The 14,550-nt window shown below is 38.7% G+C and overlaps 1 protein-coding gene across 1 annotated transcript in view; it reads right to left on the reverse strand.

Moving 5' to 3' along the window:
- Nucleotides 1–3,497: 3,497 nt before the first annotated feature.
- CWF19L2 (CWF19 like cell cycle control factor 2) overlaps nt 3,498–14,550 on the reverse strand; it is a 176,970-nt gene continuing 165,917 nt past the window's right edge. The window contains exons 17-18 of the mRNA XM_067562792.1: nt 7,388–7,489; nt 3,498–4,603 (exon numbers count right to left, since the gene is read on the reverse strand). Coding sequence (XP_067418893.1) covers nt 4,463–4,603; nt 7,388–7,489 — 243 coding nt within the window. The 3' untranslated portion in view covers nt 3,498–4,462. The remainder of the gene's footprint in view (nt 4,604–7,387; nt 7,490–14,550) is intronic.

Consider the following 14,550-nt stretch of genomic DNA (forward strand, 5'->3'; position numbering starts at 1 on the left):
AGAAGATAGCTGGTGCAGTTGTGTCTAGCATTAGATAAATATGTAATTATGAAGATCAACTTTGCTGATATTTTCACAGAGTACAAATGCTTACTTCCACTAATTCTGATCCCCTCACCTCACAATACAAGTGACTAACCAAGCAGATAAAGTAAAGACTTCCTGAGGCAATCAAAGAGTTAATTACTAGCTTTGAAATTTGGGATGGAATTTTATGGAAAAAGGTTCTGGTAGAAGTCCCACAGACTGTAATAAAAGATTGAGACAAAATGGATTACATTTATGCTGACTACAATATCACTTTAGCCAACAACACATTTTTTCTGCTGTTCTTAAAACAATAAGGGACACGTCTCCCCTATCTCCCCAATAATCCCATGAGCAAATACTGACATCTGGAAAAGAACTTGTATTATTGCTCAACTACAGTAATGTGCTAATGAGAACAATGATGCTAGTGAGTGCAGAGAGAATCTTAAATGTGCAGCCCTCTAGGGATAATTGGTTAATTGGTCTATCTGTCTCAATTGTTAGGATTATAAAGGGTTAGTCAGTGTTGGAAAAATTGTTACTCACCTTTACCTGGAGTTCTCTGAATAGCTTGTCTCCAAAGAGCCACATTCTTGGAATAGTAGCATGTCAAACCACGTGGACACAGACCTTTTCATAGCAACCAGGCTAGCTGGGATCAGGAAGAGGAAGCATGGTGAAATGATTGGAGACTAGTGCTCTTGGTACATACAGTGAGCACACTTTAAACTTTTCTTCAGTTCTGAAAGTTTCTACTGCTTTAAGAGAATACATATAGCATGTATGATTATCCCTATATAACATCAGATTCTGCCATCCTTTTTCGGTTGTGTGGTAACTTGTTCTACTGATTTCAATGGGACTCCTTGTGGAGAAAGGTACTACTCAATGTGAGGGTGGTAAAATGTAGCCTGTAATGAGGGTGTGACCCGTCCCGTGCCCAAGGTAGCCAACTGATAATGCCAAGATCAGGGCAGGCTGCAAATGGAGAGCAGATTCTCCCAACACTGGTGGGTGACACTGAAGTCAGGCTTCCCAACCAGCCACAAACTGCGCTTCTGAATCTCCACAGAAGCCAGTATACAAATACACACAGCCCCCTCTACTGCATTTCAGCTTCTGGATCCCAAATCAGCACTAGGTCCAGTAAAAAGAGACCAGTTATTTAAACTCTATGCTTTTTACTAAAAAGGTTCCTTCTGACCCCAAGGGGTCAGCCAAAGTACCAGATCAATATAAGTTTGGATCTTACCTAAAATACCACACTGTTAGCCAATCCTTTAGTAACTAAAACTAAAGGTTTATTGTAAAAAGAAAGAAAGAAGCAATGAGAGAAATGATAAAGGATCAAAGCAAATCAAATACATACAGATTATTGTAAGTCCATATACATCAGGTTTCTAGAAGAATTGTGGAGTTGCAGGCTTGTACAGTTCCTCTGGTATACATCCAACACCTGGATGGGTCTAAGTTCTTCGGTTCAGCTGCAAAATGATTAGATCCAGAGGTAGGTGTGTGTCTGCAGCTGGACAGGAACAAAGACAAAATGGTTTCTGTGGTTTGATCTTATATACCCTCTGTCTCTGGCCAGGAGGCCTGTGGAAACTTGCAGGAGCTAAAATGGAGTCCGGAGTCACATGGGCCAATCCTGGTAACTCTTCAGGTACGCCTTTAGTTTCTTCCTGGGCCCTTTGCTTCTGTAAAGGTTTTGATGGGCCATTAAGCGGGCTATTGTCCTGCCGCCTCTCTGTCTGGGGTGTGTCTTATACAGCATAGTTTGAAACACAGGTACATCAAATATGTCCATAACTTCCATTACAGATCTAACACATGAACATAAGTATTGCCATCTTACTCAGCGCATTACATCCTTTCTAACAGTACCTGACATGGCATATCTTACATGAATCGTTATGATTTTGACATATTAATGTTACACAATACAGTAAACACCTCCCCTCCCCAAGCCAGCCCACGTGACAGAGGGTGCTGCCAGAACTAACAGAGAGATTCAAACTGAAAATTTTAAGAAAGCACACAACACAAGAGTTTGGAAATGGCAATTACTCTGATTTGGAACTAAAGTATTATGTTGTTGAACTAAACTTCAGTACACAAGTCAAGCAGTAGAGAGGGATAAGGACTCGTATAAATACTAAGAGACCCTTAGGTAGGAGAAAGACTAAACTATCTACACATGAGAAATTTAGGAAACAGAGCCAGTAAGGCAGGAGAGAAGGGAGGAATTTTGGGAGAAGTGGCATTTATTTAGGAAAATGCATTCAAGATCATCATGTGTTCTGGAGCACTGTTTCCCCTCTGCTCACAATCCAGGATATGAAAATGACTTTTCCCTGGGACCCAAAGACATGAGACTTCGCCGTTTCTATGGTTATTCTTTAGGTGACCTGTGGTTGGAGACAACACAGGCTTTCAGGAAGAAGGCAGTTTTCAGTTGTGCTTTACAGATAACATGGACTGCACAGCAGACAAACTTGTTTTCTGGCTTTACCAGTCCTTTCTAGGACCTTGAGTAATGAGGTTGTTATTTCATCACTTCTGTTTGCTATGTTCTCTCCAATGTAGTTTACTTTAGATTAAAAAAAAAACAGATTTAAAATAATCAAAAGTGAGAGCTAAATCAATGTACTTTTAGAGAATATTGTCTGAAAATATTCAAAGACAAAAAACTTACCATGTCCTCTTGCTTGAGGCAGATAAGAGAGGCAAGAGTTAACCTGAGAAGGGGTGATGTGCCAGGACAAAGCCTAGCTTAAGCTTTTAAAAGGTACCACTGAAAACCTTGAGTGCACACAGAGGAAGACTGAGCAAAATGTCTGTCAAGCTATTGAGGGTGTCACAGTTAGAGCTGAGCAAACAATTGATTTTTTGGTTCAGTGGCCAAACAAAAGTATCTGTAAAGCAACTCAGTTTATTTAGTTATTTTCCTCAACACAGTGAAAAACTACTATTTTGAATTAACATTTCATTTTGAACACGTCAATTTGAAACACGTCAAAATGGTTTATTTTGACATTTTCTCGACAAACCACTTAGACATTCACAAAATTTTTATTCTGGGGTTTTTTTTTCAGCCAAAGCAATTTGCCCACATCAATCCAAATTTGCAAATAGTTCCACTACCCCAAAAATGCATTTTTGGCATATTTAGTATTCACCAAAAAATGTTTGCCCTGCTCTAGTCAGAACACTTGGGGCCAGATTCTGAGCTGGTGTAAATTGAGTTAGTTCCACTGACTTCAGTGGGGCTACACCAATTTCCATTAGCCAAGGATGTGGCCCTTAGTGTCCAAGAGGTAAATTGTAACATTGTCAAAGCAACATCATAAAATGATACATTAGTCATTAAAACAAAGATGGCAGTTTATTTATAAAATGATCTTCCCAGCAGCAATACGGTGAGGCAAATTTGCAAGGTTACTGTACAAAATAATTCACATACCATATTTGTGTAAGTGGGTCAAGCTTACTTTAATTCTGTATGACTCATGTGGTACAAAAAGAAAACAAATGTTAAAGGAATACATTAATTATTGTGGGTGTTTAACCCATCAGTAGTTTATCTGGTGAAATACCAATACTTTCTTCAGTCCTTTGAATCTCAGTGATCCATTCCCTAACCTGACTGGGTCACAATAGCAAGCTGAACTATGTGAGAAAACAGTTGAGTGGGAGGATTATTTGAACCATATTTCAACACAATTCACAAATACTGTTCCATTCTGAGCTTGGGCCAACACACAGACTGTCAATCACACAAATCCTGCTTTGAAGGCTTAAGTAGGACTTAAAGCCTTATTACAGGCCCTATGGCCAGGAGTGGATTTCACCTGCAGAGAGCACTGGTGTCCAATATATGTAATGATCTTCATCTGAAAGAGCAGAGGGACTAAAAACAGAACCAGAAAACTCCAAGAAGAATTTCTAATTTAACAGTGTATTATTCAAAATGTCCTTACAATTTACATCTCTGTCAGCAAATATAGTCATTAAAAGAATTAAGCATTGACTTTGTAGAAGATAAGTAACTCATTAGATTCAGAAGCCAGAAAAATACAAAAGTGGAATTGCATTTTGCTGAATTTAACTAGCTATGCAGATGTTGAATTTTTTTTTAATGGGGGAGGGGACTTAGTTTACAAAAACAATGCTGTACGTTTCCAATCTGATGGTTTACAGCTTACTTACAGATCCATCTGTGAAATATGTGGCCTGAAAAATGAGAAGTTTATGGACAATCTGGAGTTAAACAGTATTTCTGGTTTTTCAAATGCTTACTAGCAATGTGTAAAACATGAGTGTTTTACTTAAAATATGAAATATCCTTTAAAAATAATGTACAGTATGTATTGTCCTTGATGACTGTCACTCTCTCTCTCTCTCTCTCTCTCATTTGGATTGGGTAAAGGATTCACTCTTTAGTTTTGGTGATGTCATATGGTTTCCACCACTGTGCAAATTGCAACACTTTCTTCCTCTGATCATCAAAGTTCTCTCGAATTCCTTTTTTCCAAAGCCTTGGTTCCAAGTCCAGCATGCCACCAATGATTTCCTTTGCAAGTAAGACAAAAGAGAAAATAAAGAAAAAGGCTGAAGATTGTATGACTTAAGGCTATTTTGCAGTCAAATCTTAATATATATATGTTTCAGGTTATGGGTAATATCTTCTATGTTACTATTTTCCTCAAATGTCACTCATCCACCTTGTCTCTCTAATATCCTGGGCCCCAGGGCCAGCCTTATGAGTGGGCAACTGCCCAGGGCACCATGGTTGGAGGTGGGGGGCACATTACGGTCAAGAGGCAAGGAGCGGGACAGGCCTGGAATGCAAGGCTGTGGAAGGGAGTTCAGGGGGAGGCAGTGGATCCCAAGAGTGATGGGGGGAGCCAGCAAAGGCTAGGGGGGATGGATGGGATGGCAGCAGGAGCCAGAGGTGAGGGGAGATGGATGGGGGGCCCAGGGAGGCAGTGCGGGCCAGTGGCAATGTGGGGGATGTGTGTGGAGCAGGGAGTCCGGAAAGGCAGCAAGAATGAGGGTGTGTGTGGGGGGCCCAGGGAGGCAGCGGGGCCCAAAGGTAATGGGGGGACAGATGGGGAGCTGGGGAGGCAACGGGGGTCATGGGTGCCCAAATACAAGTTTGCCCAGGGTGCCATCTTCCCTAAGGCTGACCCTGCTGGACTGATCCAACTACAACAACACTTCATAGTCAAGGCTGAAAGAATGAAAACCTGAACATAGCTAAATGTAACATTTTAAGAAATTAAATTCTGAAAGCCTGAAACTCTCCATACTAGACTGAAAAATGGAAGAAATTCAGCTTGTCAGGTGGATGACTCAGCCAACAACCTCTCAGGTACAGCACTGAAATGCCCTCTACAAGGATCATACTACTCTAGGGCTATGTGGGTGTATTAGTAGATTTGTGACTTAAGTAGACAAAAGCCCAGAAATTCACAGGCTCCCCACTCTGTTCATAGCTCTTTTTGAAAAAAAATTAAATTATTCCCCAAGTCCACTTATTGTCTGGTTTTTCATTACTGAATCTTCCAAGAAATTATTACTATGGCTTAATAAAAAAACATAAGTTCTTTTTGCAATTCGTAGTTTATGAGGTAAATTCTGAGCATGGTACGTGCAGGGGTTTAACTACTTCATAATATTAGCACTTATGTGAGAGAGAAATAGAGTGTATGGGAGTACAGATGTTATACAAACTTTAATTCTTTTTATTTCTTAAATGGATTTCATTGAGAGGTTCTTAAAGGAATTTTTCCTCTATCAAGATGAAACTTTCAAAGACAAGCTGTATGACGTGACCCAGTTCCTAAATATAAAGATTATTAAATTGTCTTGTTTGTGAAAAGACTGATGACATCTAGTCATATTAATTTGGCTGATGGATGAATAGTAAGTGGCTTGTTGTTGCTAAGTCTTCTCAATCAGTTATTTTGATAGGATTTTGGAGAGACTTTTTGGTACAATGTCATCTCAAGACCTTTCACTTGGACAAAGTCATGTCAGCCTTCTCAAAAATGATTTTGTGTTCTGTATTTTTGATACTTTGACATTCTCAATGGTATGCAAAGACTGAATTTTTTTTTTTAATAGCTGGCTTAAGTTTTCCCAAAAGTGAGGCAAGCTGAGGATGGCCTAACTGAAATCTGGTGGGACCAAGTTGCATGTCTCGAGGGTAGTCTCACACCTAATTTGCCCAAAGGGCTTGGAGGAGGCTCTGCAAGATAAATTGAGCTTCACTCACTCTTCAGGCACTGAGTCACCCAATGGAAAACTGACATTCTAGAAATTTCGAGACTGATCACCTCGGGAAGAAGTAGTCAAGACATCAACTGACAAGCTATACCAGCCTTTGGCCAGTCTCTACCTGAAGGCCTGCTAGAAAGAAGTGCTCTGTCAGCAAGATCACCATCTGGCCCTTATCTGCAGTTTCAGTTCCTACTCCATGAGAATCTTTAATGTTCCGAGAGCTGAAGGCTTTGTGAACCCCTGTTACTTTAAGTATCTTAGTATCTAAAAAACTTAAATTGTCATGTAAATTTGGGTACTAAATTGTCTAATTTCAGCTTATCAAAGTGTTATGATACAGACTAACAAAATATTTTTGTTGGGAGTTTGAGGATTAAAGCAGTAGCTACCACACTAGAATTGAAATCTAATGAGGAAGCTTTGTAATTGGTTCTTAGGTTATTGCTTCAACATTAGATAATTTATTTTAGTATCAAAATATCAATCAGGTTCTATTTATAGATTCAATTGACGTGGGTGAAATTATTTTGTTGGGGTTTATGACCAAATGGTCACCCACCTCCTTAGATCCTTTCTTAGAATTTATAAGGATTGATTATTTGTTGTATAAATCTGATAAATGAAGTAATTTGATAATTTGAATCCACTCCAATATTGAGACTAACTTGTTGATTTGATAGTTGCACTGCTTTATTCTTAGCTTAATATTATAAACAGTAGCTTAGCTTTGGTGATGTTCTCTTGATTTTAATTTTGTTAAATAGTTTTATTAAAATGTATAACACTGATACTGAGTAACATTTCTTTCAATTAGCAACATGGATCCAAAACCTTTGAGGAAGAAGGTGCATATCAGTTGATCAACCCAAAAGCCTGACAAGACCCCCTCAATTAGCATTTCGTTCTCACAGATGTGGCTTAAATCCCAATGCACTACATAGAAAATCAACTGTCATCTAGTAAACTGTGATAAAGTATGTTAAAATAATTCAGTGTTGGTGATGTCTGATTTAACTACTGGTACAAAAAATTAAATACACGACTGGTGCTTTGGTCTTGTACATGTTAATACCTTTCCAAAATAATGAGGGAACTTATGCTGATCTTCAATCACATGAGCAAAGCCTCCTTGAAGGCCAAAGTCCACAGAGAAGTAGGGCAAGCCTCTAGGAACCTAAACACATATACACAAAAAAACATGCATTTTAGATATTTTAATAGCGTGTACTTACAAAAGAATTGCTGTGATTAATTAAGGCTCCTCACAATTTATTAAAAGTAAGGGTTGTTTTAGAGTTGGTGGTCAGCATTAACACAGAAGATATTTAGGCCCTGATCCTGCAGGTCAATGGGACTAACAACATAAGTGAAGTTAAATATGCATCTATGTATTTGCAGGATCGGGGCCTTATAGGCATGTCTACATGGCATTTTGGAGCGAGCCTCCCAGCCTGGGTTGACTGACTCTGTTAGCTGTTATAGACAGTGCTTTGAAGTTGCCTACTGGATGATAGCTCAAGCTCTGAAGCCTAGGGATGGGGGTGGGCTCACAGTCCGAGCTCTAGTACAAGCCACAATTTCAAAGCACTGTCTATATCACTATTTTTAAAGTGCTAGTATGAGGTCCACTGGCCCAACTCTGATGAGCCAAGCTACAAGGCTTGCTCCAAAATACTCTGTAGACATTTCTATATCTTCATGCATCTTGCTGCATCTTTCATACAAACTGCATCACAAAAAATGTTTTTATATAGTTAAATCTAGCTGCAGAGTTAAAATAAAAAATGTTGGGGAAAAGAACAGGATACAGAAACTAGATGAAGAGATGTTTGAAAATAGATGGAGAGATTATGACATGGAGCGAGTCAGGAAAGTTGGATTCAGATGGCAGGAGCTGCAGAGAAGATTATAACATCAAATTTGGTGAGATTGAAGGGATGGAGAGGAGACTGACGCTAGGGAGATCTAAGTATAAAGGGAGAACCAACATCATCAGAGATTTCCTTGCCTTCTGGACTATAGTTGTGTTAAAAGAGGGGAAATTTAAGAAGCAGGACTGCAAATTAAATTATTGTAAGTGATGAAGAGTATGACACAGGAAAGCCAAATGCCCCAGATTTTATACATACATATATACACTCTTATTGGCGGCCATTTTGATGCCCTGAAAAAAAGAACTTTGTAGGAAACACAAATGCAGGGATACAGGGCTAGAGCAGCCTCCCTACACAGTGCATTAGTGGAAGTTATGAACTAGCCTGCTGAATGGGAAATTTTCCACAGTTCATTGAGCCCACACTGAACTGGCCAGCCTGCCAAGGGATACCACTAAAAGAATTGTCATTGGGAGAGGAAGGAGAGGTGCCCTTGAAAGATTATTATTTGCTATGGTTTTACAAGTGGAGTATCGCTGCTTCATGGAAGCAAACTATTTTATTTCTTCTGATTGCTGAGCATGTTCCGGCACTAATGGCAGGAGTTATTGTGTCTCAAACTCACAGGTACTTCCTCTGTTCCAGGCCAAATGTTTCACTATCCTGGGTGCTGTTTTACAAATTGCTTTCAAATAAAATGATCTCGAGCAGTTCTTTTTTTAAAAAGGTAAGAATTCACATGGAGGGTGCAAGTTAATTTATTTTATAACATACAACATTTATAGTGAAGCATTTAAAGTCAGGTTTAAAGCTGCTAAGTAAAGAATGGCCTTGGAAGAGGAAAAAAGTGATTGCTTTGTCTTACTTGAAAACAGTTCCAAAAGATTAAATAAAGTTCTCCCTCTCTCCGGGTAGATTTTGTGTAGTTTTGAGTAAGGACATGATTTTGATAATTAGTGAATCAGCTAATTTATGTGCGATAAAGCTGTGGGATTTGTTTAATGTGGCTCTGATATATAGTTTGTCCTATAGAATACAGGTCTATACTATAGCAGTTAGCAACTGTTATTGCTTACAATCTATTAAATTTTCTTTAGCAGCCTGAACTATTTCAATTATCTGTGTTATTTTTCATTACTGCTTAGAGGTCCTTTTATAAGGAATTAAAATTAAAAGAAAAATTTTGATTAAGAAGTTTAAAATACTATAGCAAAATTAAATAGATGAATTATTTAATAGCTGACACATAGGATTATGATGTCTGCTTATGAACAAAATTTAGGATGCTTAAAAAAAATTGTTAACTAGACAAATCACATTTCTTCCTGTAAATTCTGACCTGCTGTAGTTACAAATAACCTCTAAGATTACTACATAGTGAAAGAGATTAAAGATAAAAAATATGTTTCTCTCTTTTTCATAGCTTCTCTCATTTGACAGCACTTTGTGTGAAATGCACCGTTTTGCTTATATCAGCAGCACATCTTGTCTCTTGCACTAGCATAAGGACCTCACTCTCATGCCCTGATCGGGTTGGGGGGGAAGGGAGGGGAAATTCACTGGCACACACTTCCTCAAGCCCTTCACAAGGGTGCTTACCAGCAGCAACCAAAGTTGAAACTGAAGCTGAATAGGCAGCATACAGACAGCAGTGTATAGAAAGACAAAGGAGAGGGCGGAAGAGGGAGGCTCCTCAGGATGTTTGGCATTCTTATTTTCAGGGCCTGCCTAAAAACTTTCTAAATAAATTCAAGAGAGCAGAAAAACCCTGATAATATTTGAAAGACATTAAAAAAAATGTTTATGACAAATCATTTGAAGGCAACTATTTGAAACTTGAATATTTGAATACTGAATACAATCCTGCACTGATGTCAACTTTAAAAAAAATCAAGTTGACAGCTGACCCTTAAAGTACCAATAATTATGTGGGTAAGTCTGGTCTTTTAGCCTACATCTAGGAGCCTTTTGTGGATCCTTTTTAAGTCTACGAAGGTCATGAGGGAGAGAACTTCTACCTCTTGTCCTGATCCTGATAAATAAGACTAAGAGCCTTCCGACCCAAGGAGCAAGAGACAAGCTCAGAAGCTCCTTATTTCTCTTCCACATATTGGACCAAATTCAGCTATGGGGTAAGCAAGCATACCTCCCATTGACTTCAGTGGAAACTGCATCCAACAACATCAGAGCTCAATAGAGTTCACTATGTCTAGGATAAACCCTAAATTGAAAACTGTAAATAAACTCATTAAGCTGTCTCTCATTACTGATATGCGAGTTAACAGCATGTGTTTATATTTCAGTACTTAAATGGACCAGGAATGTACACAACTAAACTTGCAGTGTGGGTATGCTGACAAACCCTTCCTGACTTATTTTTAACTTACATTTAAATTTGCTTTACAAGCTTCTGGCACTGCACTCCCATAACCAATTTAGTATGGTATATCAGAGAGGAATAATAAAGGAGTGGAAATGGGAATGCCAGGAGGGGGAAAGGGAAAACAAATTGTTATGTTAGAAGCACTTATCCTTGAAATTAAAGTTTGTATCTAGAAAATGAAACAAAGCTTTGATATATTGGTTCTTATTGTTTTGAAACAGGTAATAACAATGCTTCTAAGTAAAATTTTCTCATCTTCATGGTTGAAGTAAATGGAAATAATGTTAAATAACCAACAAGGATGCAGCAAGGCCCCGTTGTTCCTTAGCTGCACAGAACATGGAAGCAACAATGGAGAAATCCTCTGGAACCAGGATGGTGGGTGTAATGGAGTTTGTACCAGGAACAGTAAAAGAGCTACTGAGTAGTGTTCTGACAGGTTAACAATCCCCCAGAGTCAATAAGGAGTCAGTTAGGGAATAAATGAGTTGTATTATAAACAAAGGAGTAATATAGATTTGTAACTAGTTATACTCATCTAAACAAACAATTAAGTATAAAATATAAAATAATATGAAAGGATATAAAAACAATTAAGCACAAAACATATTGATATAACAAGGTATTAAACAGGCAACTAACTATAAAGACCTAAACTAATATTAAACAGACAGTGGTTCCCTGCCAGGAATCAAACTCTGGTCTCTCACTAAGCAGAGAGGGACACTTACTAGTGTGCTACAAAGACAATTAGCTGCTTGCAGGAAACAGAAAGGGGGGGGGGGGGGAGTCACACAGACGGTTACTATAAGGCACAGTGGCAGAAGCAGTTAATTACAAGACAGATTGCTTTCACACAAACACACAGAGAGATTTCACACAGACAGTTACTGGCAAAACAGAAAGATTTTACACAGACACACAGAGATTTCACACAGACAGTTACACAGACAACGTAGCTGTAAAATACAGACTGATGGGTAAACTCCTTACCAATATTCACAGCATTACTCGATTAATTCGATATGGGCCGGCAAAACTCATTTCACGCTCGGGGGGAAGGGCGAAGACGTGCGTGGGGAGGACAGACCAACTGATCAGGCTGGTTTTGATACTGCTCTCCGAGGGGGCTTGGGAAAGACCCCTCTTTATGAACTAAATGGGACATGAAGGGTTAACTGATTGGCCCAGGAACATGATATGGGCTTCGTGCCAGCACTGGATTGGCCGGGGGACCCTTGCAGTTTTCCTGGTTGCTGGGGAGTTTAGTCTCCCCTGGTCAGTTACATTCCACATATATGACGTGGGAGCCAAAGGTGCAGCCGTATCCATGGTAATGCCCCAATAAGGTCAGGTCGTGGGTTGACTGTTAGCCCGAATGGATGGGGAAATGCGAGGGGGGGCCATGTGCAGGAATTTTGTGCAGCAACAAGTAGCAGCATCCTCTCACTACAGATCTACCTCCATGAAAACTATACAGGAGCTGAAAGTTCTGTATTGAAAAGTACTTTGTTCACTTGTTTAGAAGATCTGGCTTTTACCTGCTGCTCCTCAAGTAAAACTTCACCCTCAAGAACTGATATCCTCATCCTTTTATAAGCCTTTGTCCTTTCACTCTCCCAGCCCCACAATGGTTTGTGTTTTCTCTCTAACTTTAGATTGTAAAACCTTTTGGGTAGGTAAGAATTTTTTTTATATTTGCTTGTTATTCACATTATAATAATAAGCACTAATTTTAATGTAATTATATTATATTAAATAAAGCAAGGAACAATGTTCTTGGGTCTTGCCCTTTTTTTCTTGTACTTATTTTGTAGCATGTATCCATAAATTCATCAGTTCTTCTTTTGTTTCACCATAGTCTTGGAACTTATCTTTAATTAAAGAAAATATATAATTTTCAATGAGCCCTCAAAACCTCATTACAAGTTATTAATACGTAACAGATCAAGGAATTTCCACAGCTACAAACCTAAAACAGTGGATGGAGACAGCATAAACTATTATAATAGATCCCTTGAGACCTGCCTGTCAGTGTTTCTAGGAATAATACAGCTCTTTTGACATGCAGATGTAGACATAGCAACTCCCACGATACCATACGGCCAGCCCACTGCGATACATAACAGAACAAAGCAGTATACTCTGCACTGTAATATAAACAATGAAAAGTAGGTCCTTGTACCCACAGATTTAAAATCTATGGCCATGGCACTGATTTTTTGACATAGGAGTAGAGGCTTCTAAAACTCTGGGTTTTGATATAGCTGCCTAAAGAAATGATCTGAACAACCTGTAAACTAGCGCTATATTGGGAGTTAGTACTGTAGCTATAAGAAATTAGAAATGAAAACATTTGTTTGGATTTACTTGAACTGGGAAAATTAAACGCAAAAAGTGGTTGGCTTCCATGGGTCTATACTGGTTGAACCTTCTGGTGTTCAGGACAAGAAAACCTGAAAATTCAAGGTGAAGTCACATCTATGATTTATATACCATTGGTGTGCGTGGTGCTTTACAAAAAAAAAGAAAAGAAAAAAAGAAGAGATTATAAGGTTCTTGACTCAAACAGCTAAGGGTTAGATTGTGTCTTCAGATATAGCCCTGAGTCAGGGCTAAAATATCTATTCTAGTACAATCACAAATTATGGGTTTGGCACAGCAATTACTAGGTCAAAATATATGGCTTGTGTTATGTAAACAATTGATTAAACAATAAATATGTAAGCACCTGGATGTTAACAGGGTTATAAGGAATAGCCAGCAGGGATTTATCAAGAATAAATCATGCCAAACCAACCTAATTTCCTTCTTTGACAAGATTACTGGCATAGTGGATATGGAGAAAGCAGCAGATAGGATATATTTTGATTTTGGTAAGGATTCTGGCACAGTCCCATATGACATTCTCATTAGCAAACCAGGGAAATTTGGTTTAGATGAAATTAGTATAAAGCAGATCCACAACTGGTTGAAATACTATATTCAAAGAGTCATTATCAATGGTTTGCTGTCAAACTGGGAGGGCTTATCTAGTGACGTCCTGGAGCAGTCTCTCACTATCCAATGTTCTGACTACTTATTTGGATTGTGAAGTGGAGAGTATGCTTATAAAATCTGTGAATGACACCAAGTAGGGACAGTTTGCAAGCACTTTGGAGGACAGGATTAGCATTCAAAACAACCTTGCCAAAGTGGCGATGTGATCTTAATTAAACAAAAATGAAAATTCAATAAAGAAACCTGCAAAGTACTTCACTTAAGAAGGAAAAATCAAATGAACAACTACAAAATAGGGAATAACTGGCTAGCCAATAGTACTGATGAAAATGATCTGGAGATGACAATGAATCACAAATTGAATATGAGTTGCCCTAATATCATTATGGAATTAAAAGGAGGGCTGTATGTAAGACATGGGAGACAGTTGTCCTGCTTTACTCAGCATTGGTGAGGCATCAGACAGAGTACTATGTCCAATTCTGGTCACCACACTTTAGGAAACGTGGACAAATTGGAGATTGTCCAGAGGAGAGCAACAAAAATGATAAAAGATTTAAACTGACCTATGAGGAAGGGTTAAAAAAACTGGGCATGTTTAATTTTGAGAAAAGAAGACTGAGGGCGAACTTGATAACCGTCTTCAAATATGTCAAGGATTGTTATAAAGAGGACCGTGATCAGTTGTTCTCCATGTCTACTAAAGGTAGGACAAGAAGTAACAGACTTAAACTGCAGCAAGGGAAATATAGGAGAGATATTAGGAAAAACTATGTAAATATTAAGGTAGTTTATCTCTGGAGATGGCTTCCAAGGGAAGTTGTGGAATCCTGACCATTGGAGGTTTTTAAGAACAAGCTGGACAAACACGGGTCAGGGATGGTCTAGGTTTACGTGGTCCTTCCTCAGCACAGAGGGCTGGATGACTTCCCTTCTAGTCCTACACTTCTCTGATTCTATGTAGGAGGTCAGACTAGA

The sequence above is a fragment of the Emydura macquarii genome, unplaced genomic scaffold (assembly GCF_026122565.2).
Source record: "Emydura macquarii macquarii isolate MOO-44397 ecotype Brisbane River unplaced genomic scaffold, CSIRO-AGI_Emac_v2 contig_2473, whole genome shotgun sequence".
Taxonomy (NCBI): Eukaryota; Metazoa; Chordata; order Testudines; family Chelidae; genus Emydura; species Emydura macquarii.